Source organism: Simochromis diagramma, unplaced genomic scaffold (assembly GCF_900408965.1).
Source record: "Simochromis diagramma unplaced genomic scaffold, fSimDia1.1 OVJJ01000387.1, whole genome shotgun sequence".
Taxonomy (NCBI): Eukaryota; Metazoa; Chordata; class Actinopteri; order Cichliformes; family Cichlidae; genus Simochromis; species Simochromis diagramma.
The window spans coordinates 3,963,980-3,984,147 of record NW_024387152.1 but is presented as its reverse complement, the minus strand read 5'-3'; the positions used below and the strand labels follow the sequence as shown (position 1 = coordinate 3,984,147).

Here is a 20,168-nt window from a genome sequence, read left to right as displayed (position 1 = left end):
GCCAACAGATTGTTGCAGATAAATATCACATTATTATCCTCCCTATGAAATTAAAAGGTTTTGTCAAAAGTTCTTTTTTTTTAACAGAGCAAGGGATTTTCAACATAGCATTTCTTTAGAAAGCATAAATTAGGTCTATTTTCACACAATAACACAATTATTTTAGAAAAAAAATACCAGGTTCAATATTATTAGCCTGTAAAATCAAGTTAAAACTGAAGATTATTGTCCAGTTTATACACAGTATAAAAACGTCAGCAAGAGTTTTTGCTGTCACTTTGGAAAACATCATGGAAAAACAAAAGGAATCAGCTTAGACTTGAGAAAAAGAATTGTTGATGTTCACAAAGCAGGAGATGGACATGCAAAGTTATTGCAGAGTTTCCAAGTGTCAAGAATCATGAAGAAATTCAGAGAGTGGCACCCAAAACAGAACAAGCCTGGTAGAGGTAGGAAGCAAAAGATTTCAAAGACTCTGGAAAGAAAACTAGTGAGGAATGTGTCTAAAGACCCCAGAACAACCGCCAACACACTCATGAATGATTTAGTCAAGTTGGGAATTGTAGTCTCAACTAAGACAATCACTAGAGCTCTGCACAGGAATGCACTGCATGTGAGGCTTGTAAGGCTGCAGACCAAAAACTATTCTACTTCTGCAGAAGAGACACTTTCAAGTAAGACTGTAGCATGCTAAGAACAACCTAGAGAAAGATTATAATTTAGACTCTGGTAGTTTTTGGTTTGTGTGAAATAATTTAGTTTCTGTGTGCAAAGTAAAATAATAAACATCTGCAGCTGTATTGGAAACTGTGTTAAAAACTTCCTTGCTCTGGGGGGGGGGGGGGTAATAATTCTGTCCTCATCTGTATGTCATTGTCACTAAAGCCAAGGAAAAGATCAAAGTGATGTTCAACTATAAAGCAAAAAAAAAAAAATTAACTATTAAAAACACACGAGTGAGTCATCGCAAAGCCTTCTTAAAAAATATAATATATGAAGTTTTAGAATGTCACAACCTATATCCTGCAAACTGAACACAAAAAAATTGCACATTTTGGCTCAAAGAGTCTTTTCCTGTGTGCTGTCATGTTGACTCGTAGCTTGCATCTCATTTGAGTTTATTTCATGGTTTTACTCTCAAGCAGAGACAGCAGAGAAAGACAATTTGAGCTGTTTTGTGTGCAGCAGCTGGAACACACTGACCCTCAGCTCCAAACATACAGATGTGTCGCCGAAGTCTAAAAATACTGTTTCCAACCTGAATGACCTCAGTCTCTGCTCTGTTTCGGTGAGAATATGACTATATGGTTTACAGTGGATAGCATCTGGTTAGTGTTGCCTGTTATTTTGTTTTAAACCAGAAGAACAGCCAGACAGCTTTGAGCTATGAGGTTAAAACAGGGCCAGTACAACTGCTCAGATTTCAAGTGAGCTATACGTCCATCAGACACCTGCCTAACAATGTACAGCTCTGACACACTGGACATAAGGCATCTGCAGATGTATTATGGTGTTCTTTGGGTCCTGTAGACTGCAGGGTGGGTCCTTTTTGAATCAGGCTTATTGTTGTGAACTTCTAAGACGTTTGGAGGCTCAAAGGATAATTTAGGTGGTGCACGCTGGTCCTTGGTCTGCAGCAATGTTTTTAGGTAGGCGATACATGTTGACATAGCATCTATATGAATCCCAGGATCCAAGGTTTTACCAGAAAATGTCATCACTTTACCTTCAGTGGCTTTAATCATGTGGCCAATCAGTAATAACCTTTGATGAACTTTGCTTTTGGGACCAGGCTGTGCAGGACTGTGCTCTACTGCAGCATATACAGCAGCAGTCTTCCTAAGTATTCAGTCTTCATGTACTGTGTGCATCTAAATGCCTTCATCAAACTATTATCCCAGTTTCACAGTTTAGTTTTTATATTTCTTTACTAGTATTCACAAGACGGTACATCGACCTTTTAAAGGCTACATAATATTTATGTTGCAAGATCAATGAAAAACAAAACAGCACATCAAAATCAAATCCCTTCACTCACTGATTTCAATAAAGATGTTCAGTACAATGTGTTCATGTTAAAATAAAACAAACAAACAAACAAACAAACACCTATGCAGATATGGATGTGGCTACTGAGGTCCTTAGACTTCAGCTAACTAATCCCTGACCCAACTGCTTATATTTTATGCTTGACATCAAACTAATCACAAAAAACTTTGTACTATACATAAGATATGTCATTCATGCATCCCCCCCAAAATGGAAATTCTCCATAACTAAAAGTAAAAATTAAAAATAAAATACAACAGATGCAAATATTTAGTAACGTAATGTGCCACAGCTAAGACAAAACGCAACACGATGGTGAACAGAATAAACATTCTAGCCATAAAAACTGCGAAATGAAATGATGGATCTGATGAACAGGCAGTCAGTTTTGGTCCTTGTGCAGATGACAGCGAAACTATAAACCCGCCTGAGTGATGCAAAGATCTTAAATATGACAGGGATCATTTCACACGCTTTGCCCACTTTCATCCTCTCAGAGCACGCCACATCTTAAAAATCTATTAAGACAAAAGTGATAACAGTTGCAAGTCCCAAAGTTAACGCAGTTTAGGTCCTGCGGCGTAGTCCTTAGTGACGCCTACTTTTGAATTTTCCCTCTGCAGAAAAGATCCCAGAAGTCCTGATTGTTCTGAAACCTGCAGGGAAATGAAAAGCTATCATTAATAGTTCAATCAGGAACATTATAGTAAAAATAGGATTGTTGTTCTATCAGCAGTCATTTATATTAGGCAGTATGGCTCTGTTCTGGGACCTCCCTGCAGGTATAAACAAAGACATGGAAAGCACCTGGTGAAAGAGAGAGAGCAGCAACAGCAAACCAGAACAGTTCGAGCATCAGTGACAACAGACATGACATTTATTCAGACAGAAATGGCACGAATAGCACTAAATGTAGGAGGTAGGTTTGCAAAGCGGCTTGCAGAGGCAACAGTAACTGTTTACTGGTAGAAGCAGCCTGCCAGAACTAGCATACTCAAGGCTACAGAACACAGCATGTTTAACTACAAATACCCTAATCCTACCCTAAACTGTGGAACATGACTGTGGAACAGTTTTCCAGTGGACTCACAGCAACTTAAAGCAAACATCATTCAGTAAAAAAAAAGTAAAACATGCTTTTTAGTAAGTGTTAGTATTAAGTATTAGTATTTAGTAAGATTAGTAAGTATGTACGAGCTTTATTGGACTGCATTTCCAACTTAATGTCAGACTATTTTGCTTGTGCACATATTTGTGTGTGTATATATATATATATATATATATATATATATATATATACACACACACACAATGTCCAAAATAAAAGGTTATCATCAAAATAATATAATTTAAATTAACATTTATAAGCTGCTTGTAACAGGCAGGGGTTTGACCCCTGGTTCCTCCAAACTGCTTTACATCCACAAGCAGACTGAAGGATCCACTGGAGGAAGATGCTGGACCTTGAATTTATTGACTGCATTTGCATTTGCAGCTGACTTGCACTCAGTGCATCCATCATCATCCATCATCTATGCGAGTGTGTGCATGATAGCTGGATATAACCACCAGCATTTTTTTCAGATATAAAAACTGTATTGCTATAAGGCGTCGGTCTACCAGATCAGTTTTTAAATTGTCTGCTGCGCTCATCTGGAAGGAAACTTATCCAGGTCATGAAGTACAAAGCAAAGTGAACTGCAAACCTATCTCAGCACAGAATTTTCAAGGTCCTGTATGTTATACCTATGGATGCACTTAGGAATACACCAATCTCAGCCCATCCAAATGTACCAGGAGGATACATATAATCAATAAAGTTACCTCAAATCTTCAAATGATTATCTTCATATTCAAGCATTAACTCAGCATGCTGACCTGAAAGGCAGCCGTAGCTTCAGTAGAGCCCAATCTCCGTCAGGTTGATCTTGATGATGACATCAGTTACTGCGTCGAACACAAACTCCACATTCTTGGTGTCTGTCGCACATGTACGGTGTGTGTAGATATCCTTGATGTCCTTTCGTTTATTCAAGTCTTCAAACTGGCACTGGATATAATCTGCTGCCTCTTTGTATGTGCTCTCACCTACAGTGAAAGACAATAAATTGTCTAAGAAACATCCCCTTAACGATCTCTGGATCACCTAATTATACCTGTTTTTCTTTGTAGAGAACATCATACACAGACTGTCTGATTAGGAACAGTCTAGTTCAATTATGCACTTATTTAAAAGAGTATAGTATATCCAAAGCTTATTTAAGACAACCCACAGCTTAAAACTTTATATATATATATATTTATATTTATATTTATATAGAGACAGAGCATGTTAAACAGTCCCAGCTCGGATGCTGCAAATACATAAAATACAATAAAAATACAATAAATATTTTCTCAAAACATTAAAGCTTACACCATATAAGACCTTCCATAAACTAATGTTTGTCTCACCAGTGTACTCGGGGTAGCAGATAGTAAGGGGACTTCTGGTGATCTTCTCTTCAAACAAGTCTTTCTTATTGAGGAAAAGGATGATGGAGGTGCGGGTGAACCACTTGTTGTTGCAGATGGAGTCGAAAAGCTTCATGCTCTCATGCATCCGGTTCTGAGGAAAGAGCAGATGTGACTGTGACCCTAATTGGCATTTCTTGCAGAGGACATCTTGACCTGACACAAACTGAATATCATCAATCTGCTTTGCTTTTAGGGTCCCGTCACTGAGAAACCCGACTGGCACGGTGCCGGTTAGTGCCAGCTGGCGTCCACCCCTTGCTAGTTATGTTGACCTGAACCAACGGCTCTGTGTGAGTTATGAACAAAATGTACCACATGTACAAACAGTGAAGTAGGCCAACAATAGCGTACTTTACTGTGCTTGCAGAAAGTGCAGCCAATCACTGACACAGACAAACCACAGAATCTAGTTCACTGTCACACTGTGTCGGCTTACCTGCACATTTTATGTAAGCAATCTTTCCCTTTCCTTCTATCATAAGATATGTAAAAAAGGCCAACAGTGTGCCAACAAGAAAACCCTATGCTTTATGATTTATAAAGTGGACCAGAATCGGAGTGTTCGCTTCACAGTGCACTTACCATTTCCTCATCCTCAGCCAAGACGAGGTCATAGTCACTGAGGGCCACACAGAAAATGATTGCAGTGACTCCCTCAAAACAATGGATCCACTTCTTTCTCTCTGAGCGCTGACCTCCAACATCAAACATCCTGCGTACACATGCGCAAACAGATTCAGTTACTGCATAAACATTCTCTTTCATGCTCATATTACAGTTGTGATGTCTTTTTGTGTGTTTTCTACAAGGATGTGCACCAACACACACACACAAATGGGGCACGCTGATGTCTGCACTCTCACATCTCATGTCTGTGCCTCTCTCTCCACCTGAGTCCCTGAGAGGCAAGCCTAATCTATACTACGATTTTCAGCTGAAGCCGAAATGAAATTAGAGAGCACCGCGTTTTTCAACACCAATCGAGTGATTACACATTTTTAGATCCTGAGCATTTTTATGGGATTACAAATGAAGGGAGGCCAGGAAGGCTATTACACTAAATGTTTTACCAATATTTATAAGTACAGGAGCTATATAATGTAATAATGTGAAAGGACTGAAGCGATGTAATTCCATTAACAGCCACAAAGGTGGGTCATCTTGAGCTCAACAGCAGCAGCATTTGTGAGTTATGTAAGAGGTCGAAACCAGGTCTATGATTTTGTGAAAACAGCATCCAGTAAGCAATTTTATTTTTCAATCGTGTTTTATCAGCATTTTTATTTTTGAGCATCTTTGATGCTGTGACTACAAAGACGTTTCATTCCCAGGTGAGGCCTGTTCTCTCATTATTCTATAACAAATTAAGCACATAAAAGATGTGTAATTGAATCCAAGTGTTGAACTCGGATTTGATAGCTGTTCCCATATATATATATATATATATATATATATATATATATATTAGGGGTGCAACAATACACAAAATTTACGGTTCGGTTCGGTTCGATACTTTGGTGTCACGGTTTGATATTTTTTTGATACAAAAAATGTTCATGCCTTTTTAATTTGTCATTTATTAAATTTTCACGGCACATTCCGCACCACATCTCTGTGCGTTCATCATTTGTTTGAAGCCAGCTCACCTCCTGCAACTACTTTTCCGAGAATACGTGCTTCTTTTGTGGTTCGGACTCCTTCTGACATTTCTTTGGAGGTGGAGGAACATCACAGTAATTGCTTAAAGGAGCTTCTTCGACATCTTTAAGAGTTCTAAACAAATGTCTGTCCTCCTCCTGAAAATCTTATGAATGCAAACACGCGTTGCAACTTCTTATCTTGTGCCCGTTTTTTATTTTGACAGCGAATGCGCACCTGCGGACCACTTATGTGCAGCCCTGGTTATTTCGCTTGTCATATTGCAGCCACAGAAATTCTTCTGTCCATGAAACCATAAAGCTGCACTTTTTTTTAGCCTTATAGTCTGATTTGTCATAACTTTTCCGTTTTGTGGTGAGCTTTTCTTTGGCTGTCACTTCTTCACCCTGACCTGTCTTATTTGGCTCAGCAGAACTAAAATATTGTGGCGAGCTCAGACAAGGAGGAGACGAAGGTATCGTTTGGTCTTGCTTCCCGTGAGCTAGCCAGGGAGCACAGCCGTTTATTGACATCTGCAGAAGAACACTGCCGCTAGCTAACTGCTCAACGCGGCAACAGTACAGCAACAACAACAACAACAACAACAACACACAGGGCGCCCTCTGACCCCGGAAGGACACACCGTCGCAGCGAGAGGGCGTCACCCGTCACTATGGCAACATAAACAAAACATAACTGTACAAACAGAACCCCGAACAGCCCTGACCCGCTACAATATGTATCCTGCTGCTTTTACACATGCACTCACATAACGCTCAGCGATTCTCTGCCCGATCAACCTCTCACATGTTTAAGCTTGCTGCGGGAGATTTCACTTGGCATAGTAAGCTAACGATTGATAAGATGATGTCAGAGGAATTGGTGCGCAAATTATCATCACTCACCAATCAGTGCTGTCGCTCTCTATACACAGTTCACGGGATTGCAAAGTGAAAGCAAAAAACAAGCGCAAATTCAAACGCGCTTTCAATATGTCACATATTGGCAGTGGCTCACCGATGCCAATGACACAATTACCCAGCTACATTTCCGAAAGAATGCAAAAGCATTGACATATATTTTTCCTTCCTACAATAGCCCGACGGGCAGAGCAGAGATAGATTTTGGTAGCCCGACTGGAAAAATCGCTAGCCCCGGGACATCGGGCAGGCGATTTTGCGAGCCCTGTATCTGATTGAGGAATCACTCATCTTTGGAAAAGAGAGTTTATTACAGAGAAATGGCTCTTTCCAAAATAAAAGCTATACTATATGCTTCTTCTGGGCTATATTCTCAGCAGCATATTAAACATATCAGGTCCCCATAAGAAGAATCATGTGCTAACGGCTACCTAAATGACTCGGGTAAAGTTTGTAGCATGCGTGCTTGTTGTTTTTGTCTGCTATCCACTTGTCTTTGCACTAGGATGATGTCAGCGTAAATGTACAGTCATATTTGTTGTGTTCCCACTAGTGCTGTCAGCGTAAATCTCGTTGAAATGACGTTAACGCCACAACACGGCAAATCTCCCTTAACGAGCTACCGCAGATCGCCCATGCATGGGGCTGGACAGCCAACACGTTAACGAGCTAACTGCGCTAACACACTAGCTCCCACCCATGTAATTGAGCATTGCGTGGCACATCCAACATACTGTTTTACTTTAGTCCATGACACGCTTACCTTCAGGGTCATACGTCACATGAAAACCAAAATAGTTCCAAACCCCAGATCTGAATGAGGGTGGGGGAGGTTCAATTTGCCATGTTGCAAGGCGAGCTTAACTTCTGTCTCGCTAGCTTGCCCTGCACTCAGTGAATCTGCGTTCGACTACTCCGCCTAGGCTGCACTGTCGTCGGGGACGACTGACCCCTTAGGTGGGGGCTATGTAGCGGGTCAGGGCTGTTCGGGGTTCTGTTTGTACAGTTATGTTTTGTTTATGTTGCCATAGAGACGGGTGACGCCCTCTCGCTGCGACGGTGTGTCCTTCCGGGGTCAGAGGGCGCCCTGTGTGTTGTTGTTGCTGTGCTGTTGCCGCGCTGAGCAGTTAGCTAGCGGCAGTGTTCTTCTGCAGATGTCAATAAACGGCTGTGCTCCCTGGCTAGCTCACGGGAAGCAAGACCAAACGATACCTTCGTCTCCTCCTTGTCTGAGCTCGCCACAATATTTTAGTTCTGCTGAGCCAAATAAGACAGGTCAGGGTGAAGAAGTGACAGCCAAAGAAAAGCTCACCACAAAACGGAAAAGTTATGACAAATCAGACTATAAGGCAAAAAGAAAGTGCAGCTTTATGGTTTCATGGACAGAAGAATTTCTGTGGCTGCAATATGACAAGCGAAATAACCAGGGCTGCACATAAGTGGTCCGCAGGTGCGCATTCGCTGTCAAAATAAAAAACGGGCACAAGATAAGAAGTTGCAACGCGTGTTTGCATACATAAGATTTTCAGGAGGAGGACAGACATTTGTTTAGAACTCTTAAAGATGTCGAAGAAGCAAGCTCCTTTAAGCAATTACTGTGATGTTCCTCCACCTCCAAAGAAATGTCAGAAGGAGTCCGAACCACAAAAGAAGCACGTATTCTCGGAAAAGTAGTTGCAGGAGGTGAGCTGGCTTCAAACAAATGATGAACGCACAGAGATGTGGTGCGGAATGTGCCGTGAGAATTTAATAAATGACAAAAAGGCATGAACGTTTTTTTGTATCGAAAAAATATCGAAATGTGCTCATTTCCTGTTTTTATGCTTGTCTTATTTGTTCTGTAAAGTGTCCTTGAGTGTTTTGAAAGGCACTTTTAAATAAAATGTATTATTATTATTATTATTATTGTTATTATTGTTGTTGTTGTTGTAATTATTATTATACAGATATAGGATCAAAGCGAGCCTTTTTATTTGTAAAAAAAAGGAACGGACTGGCCAGCTCAGCGACACCAAAAGACCTGAAACAGGTCACAACTAAAGTGCACAATGACAGAGTTATTTCCATGGTAAAAAAACCAAACATTTGGCAACATCTAAACAGGTCAGCAACACTTTTAACGAGCTAGCTGTCAAGGTCTACAATTGAGAGACACCTTTAAGAATGGAAAAACAGAGGGTTTACAACAAGGTGCAAACCACTGGTTACACTCAAGAACATGAAGAGCAGAACAGACTTTGCCAGGAAACAAATTCTGGACAGATGAAAACAGGATCAACTTGTCCCAGAATGATGGGAAGAAAAAAGTATGGAGAGAAACATAAAACATCCTCTGTCAAACAGAGTGGAGGCAGTGTTATGGCATGGGCATGTACGGGTGCCGCTGGAACAAGCCCACTAGTGTTTACTGATGATGTGATTGTTGATTGAAATAGCAGGATGAATTGTGAAGTGTACAGGGCATTGCTCTCTTTAATTAACACAAATACTTTTTGTGTTATGTAACTGTTTCACACAGGGAAGTCTTTTTGCACTCGACCATTACAATTTACATAAAAAACATAAACAAGAAAAGCCTAAAAATAGTCCTTATTTCCTGAAGTAGAATCCGCTCTCTGTGTTGGGAACTGCTCTGTTGAGTCTACAATGAAGACATCTAGGTAAATGTTTATAAATATAGTAAACCAGTATAGACAAGGGCTGCTCAATAAGTCGCCCAAAGGAGGTCCTTTGTGAGCAATATGAAGCTGTACTAACTTGAAGTTGAGTTCTTTGAACGTGAAGTGAGTTTCAACGATCCCGGTGGTCTTCACACGTGTGCGCAAAACATCCTGCTGAGTTGGGATGTAATCTGTCTGGCAGATTCTCTCCATTTCGTTCAGGTAGCTGAGGGACAGAAAAAAAGTAGTATGCATTCAGCAGGGTGTAAAATACATTTTTAGGCTTTCCACAACAGAATCTGCTGAATACTCTGCTGAAAATCTGTACATACATATGATATGTTTGTTTGTTTGTTTTTTATTTTATTGACATAGCCAAATATTTCCAAAATGCTAGTTTAATGCAGAGTAACAAATGTTTGGTCATGCGGAGATCATCCTGCATGCACACATCTGAGGACGCCACAAAATGATACTAAATATGGGCTCATATTTTCGTGGATGATAAACACTGGCTCCTTTTGGGTTGAGTATAAACAGTCTAACTCTACAGGCTCTTCTTTTCTCATAGTGTGGACACATAGTCATGACAGCCCGCCTGTTTAGACAACAAAGAGAGTGTGTCCTTCACGCTAAGCTACGCTACGTTTTCTTTTCAGGACGAGTGTGATATAAACGCTACAGAAGCACAAAAGAACCTTGAGCTTTATCCTCGTCTGATTGGTAATTAAAGTCTAAGCTATATTTAGCTCAAACTTCCCATCAGGTGTTCTCATTCTGAGTTTCACTTTAATAACAAACTGTTTTGCCCAAATGCCTTTAAGCGGAGGGCTGCAATTTCCATTTGCCTGTTTCCCCTTCGTTTCTCGCCCTGTTTCAGGAATGCAGTCCGTTGTGCAACAAGCCGACACAGGACTTCGAGGAACAAGACACATCTTGCCTTTCTGTGTTTCAAACATGAAGCAGGAGAGCAGCTTTTAGTCAAAGCTGTCACACTCCAGGTGACGAAGAAAACGCAATGATAAAACTTTTCTTGAGAAACCGATTTATAATGACTGTGTTATGACTGCAGTCATCTGTGTGTCAGCTCATCTAATATCTATGTGGAGAAGTGAGTGCTCACTATGCAGCCGAGTCGTTGAGCTGGTACTCTCGAGATCGATCGAAGCAGGCCTGAACTCCAGCATCGCTCCACAGCCTCTGGATCACGCTGGTCAGCTCTGCGGACATCACCCCTTCGTCTGCTGAACTCGCCAGGGCAAACAGCTGGCGAGCGTCATCCTGGCAACACGAATAACTGCTCACATCGTAAAATTCTCTCTTTGAACGTCATCTTTTATGTCGACCCAGTGCAGTTAGCTTACCGCTCGCGCCTCGTCTCCGAAATCTATCTTCAACTGGCCCATTGCCCTGATGATGGCCATGATGGACTGGATGGTGTTGCTGTACACGACCACTTTGTACTGCTTGCACTCCTCTTCTGAGTAGCCATCTTCATGAATGATCCTGACACAGACACAAAATCCAAACAGGATTTTAGAGCTCGTGTAAATATTTGACAGTGTTAACAATGTGGCCTTAACAAATGTGGGGCAAATTGCACATTAGGAAAGTTTAATGCTTGTACTGTCGTTAATGCTGGAATTTGAGCTTCACTGAGCATACAGCATGGCTAATGTGGGAACTGGGGGGCTCTATTCAGGCCCTGCCAGGCTACAACCGGCCTCTGAAGCCATTGTTTAAAATGTTATTCACAAAGGCCCTGAGTGGAGCGCAATGAGGCTCCAGATCTGCTTTCCCATAAAAATGTGCTGCAGCTATACGAGGAGCTGGGACTGTCTTTCACCAATGTAGAAAAATAATAAATAAATAAATAAAGGTTTCTTCCAGGAAGAAGGCGTTTGATACACAAGTTGTAACTTACTTCATCTGCTTAACTATTGTGCTTTTCCCAGATTCTCCAGCACCTGCAAAAATGGACAGTATTTACTGAAGGCAAACAAATAAATAAATACAAACACGAAAGCTACTACAGAATGTCTTACAGTCTAGTCCCCTGTCACATGGATCACACCAGCTTTTCATAACAGCTGAACTTAATCCCATCTCATTTAATCATACATCCCACAGTGTGTGGCATGTTTGCACCAATACCACCAGGAAAAAAGCTTCTTTGTGATGAATTTCAGAAACCAAACTGGACCCTGGGGGGAGTGCAAAGAGTCATGTAGTACTCACTTGCTCGAAATCAACTGGCTGCACCACTCAGCAGTTTCTCAGCGTGAGCACATTCAATTTTCTTTCATCACCGGAAATAGACAGTCACCAACGACATGTAGAGGAATGAGACGCTAACTGCTTACTGCAAACCGTAATAGCCCAGATAACAGTGAACGAGCACAGTGAGTCGTTCGATGAGCTGGTGCACTTGATTCAAAATAGTGGGAATCTGCGACAAACAATGAACTGATGGCAGTGGTGATGTCAAAGCCGCACCGAGCTTCCATTATAATAAATGATACCGTAATGATGATGAGTAGGGAGGGATTTCACATGAGCAATCATTATAGTATTTCTACAATAATCACCCAAACAGGAAACAGTTGTCACGCTTCTGGCTGAGACTGTGTTTTTCCACTGGAGAGACAGCCCCAGATATCACGCTGGTCTGGGCGTTTGAGAGCAGTTAGGCCATAAAAATACAGAATATGAATCAAACAGGATGTCAGCAAGTTGAACCCCCCCATCCCCTCCAATAACAAACATAAACTTGTTTTCTGGCTCAAATCCAATGTTGCAGTATGAGAGGGGATGATCCTTTTCTCTTTTTTATATTAGATAGATAGATAGATAGATAGATACATAGATACATACATACATAGACGAACATTATTCAGTCACCTAGATCCACCTTTTCCTGCTTTTTAAAGCTGACTGCACCTGTTCTTACACATGTTACACTGAAAAAAAGGGATTGGCCAGCTCTTGGATTTATGTAAGCATCTTGCGTGTATTTAACACAATTGCCTCATGGTTTAAAGTTAAGTGTAACTATATAGTGTAGAAACTACATAATATGCAGAGCGGGTAGATTAAATTGTTCATATCATGTTCGAGTGAAGTAAGTCAATAAAATTAAAGCAATGTTAAATCTTGCGACACTGCAAGGGATTTCAGTCTTGCACGCTTTGGATCGTGGTTTGAGGAAGGCATCCATCTCAGTCAAGTCGAACAGCTGCCTCTACTTTTTTTGGTAAACCGAAAGAAGTAAATTGGGTGGTTGTTACATTAAAAAAAGTCTACCTTGTAATTTGAACACAAAATTTTCATGTTTCTATCTTGAACGTAATTAAATCATGTAGGATGTGTACGAAATTCAACAACTTAATTTGTTCTTGTTGAGATGACCTGATACAATCTAGTAAGAGTGGTTAGTTGCTGGACTCATGAAATTAACAAGATCACATGAGATTTCAAACTGCAGGAAAATCACTAGAACGTCTTGATGCATTCTCAGTCATCCAGGAAAGTAAATCTCCAAAAGATGATTCTGTTCATCTGGACGTAGCGTTTTGTGGGATGAGTGACGAAATGTTTCTCCCACAAAACGCTACGTCCAGATGAACAGAATCAACTTTTGGAGAAAATCACTAGAGTTACAAGAGGCAGACAACTACACACACACACACACACAACGTGTATGCTATTGCTTTTTATTGTGTTTTAACCTGCATGTCAAGGACAAAAACGTACAGAAAATTCTGCATCAAGCCTTTAAATCATAGCTTTCCTACTTATGTCCAGCCTGGATTGGTGACATGGTGGTTAGCGCTGTTGCCTCACAGTAAGAAGGTCCTGGGTTCAAATCCACAATATGGCTAGTTTGCACCGATTTCTCTCTGGGTATTCTGGTGTCCTCCCACAGTTAAAAGTCATGCAGTTACAAGAGTTAGCTTAGGTTGATTGGTGATTCTAAATTCACCATAAATGTTAATGCAAACGGTTGTTTGTCTCTATGTGATTCACTGGTGAGCTGTCCAGTGTGTACCATGCCTCGTAACCTAGCCCCCCTGCAACCAGGATATAGGAGGATGTTAGTTGTTGTAGACCGATTCAACTTTTATGTTAACCAGACTCTAGACTTTGTTGAACATTATGTAATATGAAGTCAACATGTAGTATTTAAGTGATCAAGTAGTACTGTGGTAAAGGTTATTGAATAGTGTTGAAATAAAATGACAAAATTGTGAAGGATTAAAATATTCCAAGAGCTCAACTTACTTCATCTAAACATGTTTCAATCACGTTTTATTATACGGCTACTGTTCTATCAAAATTTTAAACTAATATCCTCATTTGTGGCTCTCATTTTCTTAGAAACAAAAAGTAGGTAAAAAAAAATCTGGTAATTGTTTGTTTTTACATTCATCAGGTCCCAATCAGCCCAAAAATCAAAGAGAAATTAAAAATGCATGCAATGGAAGAGTTCGGGTCTTAGGAGGTTAAAACACCCAGTAAGCTACATTGTCTTAACACAATGAATCCCTCAAAATGAGACACATTCCCATTGCCAGTCAGGAATCTACAGCAGATGAAGTTTGTCAAGGAGGCTCAGAATACAGTATCGTGTTCAGATGGACGGTCAGCAAGAATAAAATCCATGAATTCTTTGGTTAAGCTGTCAGCAGCCAGAGAGATTTATGCTCATCGGGCTCATCAGACAGAGGGGAGAAGACAAAGTGTGTTGATCCCACTTCTCAGTTCTGTCAGCAACCAGTTCTCTCATTCATGGCATTTTTGGCTGATTGTCAACCATGGCCTGCTGCCAATTAAAAAACCAACTTTACACAGGGAGCCAGAAACACAGGCAGGAATTAGACTCCAAACCAAGCCTCATTTAACAATCTGAAATGCAGATTTTTTTAAAACAAATTTATGAATCATTGTTTGTGGTCAAATAGGAGACTGTTCATTGGATGGGTTAGCTGGCTCTAAAGTTTTGTGGTTTTGAATAAAGCACAGCAGCTGAAGTCCTCTTTGTTCTTCCCATGAACTCTCCTCTTCCCGTACAGACAGGGAGTGAAGGGCACTGCCTGGAAAAATCTCTGAGGTCAAAATTTGACAATAAATCTTTCCATACAGTAAGAGTTTTGCCTGAATTTAGTATTATAGCGCCACATTTTTCCACCTGAAGTCAATCCTCGTATATCTGCTGGTAGGATTTGTGTGTATCCAAAACCCACATATGTGACTTCATGTGGAATCTATTTTTAACCTAGCAGCTTTATTTTTTCCCAAACAACAGCCATGCTGTAGTCTATTAACCTAACAGTGGAGAAAAAATAAAAGGTAACCTAACACTTGTGGGCAGTAATGGCTCAAAAAATACAGTAAGTAGATTTACTGGCAGAGTTTAGTTCTGTCTTATCTTTTAAATCAAGGTACAAAAAATCATTGCAGACACAAAGGACAGCACACTGATGGAAAAGCTGCCTCATTGTGAGAAAAATGCCTCTATCCAGAATGTGACCCAGAACACAAACAAGGGGGGGAAAAGCAGGAAATCAGATAGAGAAGCATGAAAATCATCTCAGTCTTGATCAACAACCGCAAATGTTCACACAGTGCAGTTCCTGTTAGTGGAAAATATTCATGTTAAGTGAGGTTAAGTGGGTGGTGCCTAAAAAACAAAACGTTATTTCAGGGTATTACGTTACACTTTGTCTCTCCAAAAAAAAAAATCACGGACAATATCTTTACCTTTGATTATCTTTCTGATTTACCACCACAGTTACAGTAATTGACAAATTCATTTGTTCCTCTGAACTGTCAAAGCTGAATCATGAATAAACACTTTCTACAGTTTTATGAGGAGATTTTCCACCATCATTAAAAACTGTGTAATTTCCGAACAGCGCTATGTTCTGGCATCCTGCTGCGTGACGAAATTAACACTCACTGGCCACTTTGCTCTTTAACAAAAATATCTAATCAGCTGATCACATGGCAAGAAGTCAATGCATTTAGGCACACAGATATGATCAAAATGACCTGCTGACACTCAAACTGCGAATCAGGATAGAGAAGAAAGGTTGTTTAAGTGACTCTGAACGTCATGCATGGTTGTTGGTGCCAGACTGGCTGGTCTGAGTGTTTCAGAAACTGCCGATCTACTGGGATTTTCCTTCACGATGATCTCTAGGGTTTACAGAGCATTGCCCAAAAAAGAGAAAATATCCAGTGAGTGGCAGCTCTCTGGGCTAAAATGCTTTGTTGATACAAAAGGTCAGAGGAGAAAGGTCAGACTGTTTAGAGCTGATAAGAAAAGCAACTCAAAAGTAACTCAAATAATCACTGGATACAATCAAGGTATGCAGAAGAGCACGTTTGGATACACAACATGTTGTACCTTGAAGCAGATGGGCTACAGCAGCGTAACACCAATGCGGGTGCCGTTCCTGTCAGCTAAGAACAGGAACTTGAGGCTACGAGTCATACGACCTAACCAAAATTGCACAATAAAAGTTTGGAAAAATGATGATGAGTCTTAATTTGTGCTGCAACATTCAGACAGTAAGGTCAGAATTTGACACACTTTTTTTCACACTTGTTTAAACGCGACAGCCTTCCTGAGTACAGTGGCTGACTCTATCCATGCCATTATGACCACGGTGTACAAATCTTCTGATTGGTCATTCCAGCAGAATAACGCCCCAGGTCATTTCACAAAGCTCAAATCATCTCAAAGTGGTTTCTTGAACATAACAATGATCACTGCACTCAAATGGCCTCCACAGTCTGCGCATCTCAATCCAACAGAGCACCTTTGGGACGTGGAGGAAGATTTACATCATGAATGTGCAGCCGACAAATCTGCAGCAACTAACTGTGTGATGCTGTCATGTCAATGTGAACCAAAATCCCTGTGGAATGTTTTTTTAGCACCTTGTTGAATCTGTGGCATGAAGAGTTAAAACAGGAGATTATACCTGCTACTAGCAAAGTGTACCCAAAGAATGGTATGTTACGTATGATATTGTTACGTGAATAAAACTGTGTGTTAGACAGCGGTCTCATATAGTGACAAACAACATCTTCCACCTCTCTCCTTTAGTTTTACGACCCATAACTCTTCTTCTGCTTTGGTTTACGCCCATTCCTAAATCTCTGTATCATATTCTTGTGATCATCTTCACATATAGTTCATTATATTGAAATGACAGCGATTAGCATTCAGTATGAGTGTGAACAGCAAAGTTAATATGCTGCTCATCTGGGAGCGTTTACGATATGATATTTTCTGTTATACTAATACTTCAGGCAAGGTCAAACACAGTAAAGGATGTTTAAGTGTCTGGTTGGTTCACTTTCTGCACTGATAAGTCTTTTTTTGTTGTTTTAAACAACAGATGGCACAAAAAATATCACGGAGTCGTCTCTCTGCTCAGTTTAGAAACAAAATACCACAAATCTGGGCAGGCCCAGATCAACAGACCATAAAATTTTAATGGAGCTTTTTGATGTTGATGTTCTCCTTCTTTTTCCAGAATGGAAAACAAAAGAATCTACCCTGTTGTCTCAAGTTTAGGCAAGTCCGATGGTATTTACATGAATATTTTAACAGACATCATATTCAATTATAGGATCTTTCTCTGTTCTTACACATTTACACCATGAAATACATCCACAGGCACAGAGAATAAAAACACTAAGCCTTGTTAGACTGGGCTAATTTAATACCCCACACCCACAGTGACAGTGTAACAATACAGCATACAGTTATAGCATGCTGAAATCTGCACACACTGTGAAGATAAGGCCTGACTTTTTTTCTCTGCCTGAAATTCACCACAGCAACAAACTGCTTTGGCTAAACACAAAACGATTCTAAAAGAAGTTAAATTACTACATTTAGAAATGACTAAGGTGAAGAACACTAAAAATATGCAGACCTTAAATAATGAGCGGATTAACTGATTGGGTTGCTCATTCATTTAACTGCATATGCAGGCATATCAGTCTTGGTGTGGCTGCAGGCTGTATGCACAGATTGCCAGTGCAGCACAGCTCATCACAGGTGGACACTTTTGTCCATGAACTTGTGATAATGTCAAGCTCAGCTCTTTCAGAAGCTCCAATACAATTCATTTTAAATGCACTTGTTCTCAAGTACCAGAACAGACTGACCCCAGACCAGCTTTTACCTGCAGCTCTAAATCTGTAAGCACTGATGTAAAACAGACCCGAGGCAAGCGACAACACTTGTCAGCTCTGGGCAAGTACTCCCAATTTCAGCAATGCAACACAGACTGAAAACCAATGAGGTGGCTAAGGACTTGCATTTGCCCTCTCACCACCAACATCTGGTTTACTTCTGAAGGAAGAGGAGAAGCGATGAGCCGCAGCTGCTTAAAGCTGACAGGAGGAGGGGGAGGGAGGAGTGTTTGGAGTCAACCTAAAACCTAAAACGATCCCACACTAAAGAAGTGAATATTAAAAGTGGACTTCTCATACAGTCGTGTGATGACACAACATCTGCTGTACATAAAAAAAAGAGAGAGAGACTGTAAATAAAGTTCATACCGAGTAAAAGTAGTTTCACTTCTTTGGAGGATTTGTCTCTGTCTTCTCGCAGGTTTTTATCAATCATTTTACTCCTCTCCACCGCAGCTTTGTCCTCGGCGCTGATCGTGCACCCCATTTTTTTCCTTCAAACTAATTCTTAGGCGACGGACTGTGGTTTCAGCAGCTCATAAGTTGAAAACACCGTCCAACGAGCTCTGAGCTCGGCGTGAGCTGAAGTTCCCCAACGCAGGGCGAAGCCGAGAGAGAGAGGGGGGGAAAGGCGTTGGCACAGGAGCCTCAGTCCAACTAAACCCACAGTCTGATGCTGCTGAGCTCGCACAGCTCCAGGCCATTCACTACCAGGAGACTATCAAATATAACTTTTCAAATCATAAAATACTTTAATCCAATTTATCGGCACTAAAATCATATAAATAAAAAGAAAGAAAGTAACTATGAAAACTGTGTGAAAATCAGGAGCCAAATCCAGCGTTTCCGGTGAAAAAGTCCAATAAAAACTACCAAATGTTCTTTTTCGCCCCCCAAAAAGTGACTGCCGCACAGCGGAGCGTCCAACCAGCTGATCCAGCTGCGGACCAAGAAAACCCTGCTGAAAAGGGAAAATTGACGCTCACCACGGGGCTGACGGGAAATGTAGTCAACTCCATTCAACCTGCTATGTAGCCTATTTCTGCCTGTGTTCCCAGAAGTAATGCTCGTCTAAATAAACGTAGTCTAATTCTTAAAGCTTTGAGCTGTAATGTTTAGACCACGTGAAGGTTATCTGCAAGTTTTCTCTGTAGCTCATTCTGAAGTACAGGCAGGAGAGTTTTGTGTGGTGTGACTGCGCCCTCTGGGGACTCACGAATGAAGCGCATTGAAATGCGGAATTCAATTAACCTTTATTCAGTCTGTATGATATTGTGCCTGCCCAGAGAGGTTGAGGGGCTCAAAAAACGGTTTCCTCCAGCTATTAGATATTTGACTTTTTGAACAGGAAATAGTTTGGGGGCACACCTTTGTTGGATTCAATGAGCCTGGAGGTTCGTGCGCGTTTATTATCGGAACGGTAAAATGCAGCAGTATTAGCAGAGTTAAGCTAAGTACACAATGTTTAGAATTAAGATTTTACACGTTAAATAAGTGAAATTAGTGACAGAGATGTATCCAGTGTTTTATGTTTGTTGGATTGATGTGACAATCCTGGTCATTTTTATCTCCATCTGGATTAGCTCATTGACCCTTTTGTTGTGAAATCTCAGCAGTTAAAAAGTTCACTACATTTGGAAGCAGATAATATTTACTGGTATCAGTAATTTAAAAGAACTGCGGCTCACTTATGTCAGTGGACTAACCTTTTTCTTTCTTTGTCGTGTCCTAATGCAACCAAAGATAATTAGAATTTTATGTCTACCACCTTTTTAAAAGACTATTTAAAAAAACATAGGTGCCATTCTAAGAATAATTTTATATGTGACATGTATTTTAAGAGGGACAATTTAATGTTTGGTTGTTTTGTTTTGTTTTTTATAAATGATGCAATAACCTTTTATAAAATATCGTTTTTTCCCCAGCTCCTGCTGCCAAACAAACTTCACACCACTGTCATCAGCACAGGTTACCAGGGCAACAGCTGATTTCAGGGAAGTCAGGATTGGGAAGTAAGTGAGAAATTCGTGTGAGCTCTTGTTTGACCTACACTTTGTTTTTTAGTAGCTGTGAGCCTGTTTGTCAGAGCTTAGAGGCTCATAGGCCTCGGTTTAAATGTTTGGTTTATAAGAGGCAATTCGTTACTACACCCACTGACGGTGGGCCACTG

General features: G+C 40.6%; 1 protein-coding gene across 1 annotated transcript; it reads right to left on the bottom strand.

The window, feature by feature from the left end:
• Positions 1-1,901: 1,901 nt before the first annotated feature.
• Positions 1,902-19,043, bottom strand: gnai3 (guanine nucleotide binding protein (G protein), alpha inhibiting activity polypeptide 3). Its single transcript, XM_040047784.1, has 9 exons — positions 18,368-19,043; positions 11,709-11,751; positions 11,149-11,290; positions 10,908-11,065; positions 9,882-10,010; positions 5,149-5,278; positions 4,504-4,657; positions 3,928-4,137; positions 1,902-2,705 (listed from the first exon to the last, which is right to left on the bottom strand). The coding sequence occupies exons 1-8, from the start codon at positions 18,483-18,485 to the stop codon at positions 3,947-3,949; spliced, it is 1,065 nt and encodes a 354-aa protein (XP_039903718.1). The 5' UTR covers positions 18,486-19,043; the 3' UTR covers positions 1,902-2,705; positions 3,928-3,946.
• Positions 19,044-20,168: the final 1,125 nt, after the last annotated feature.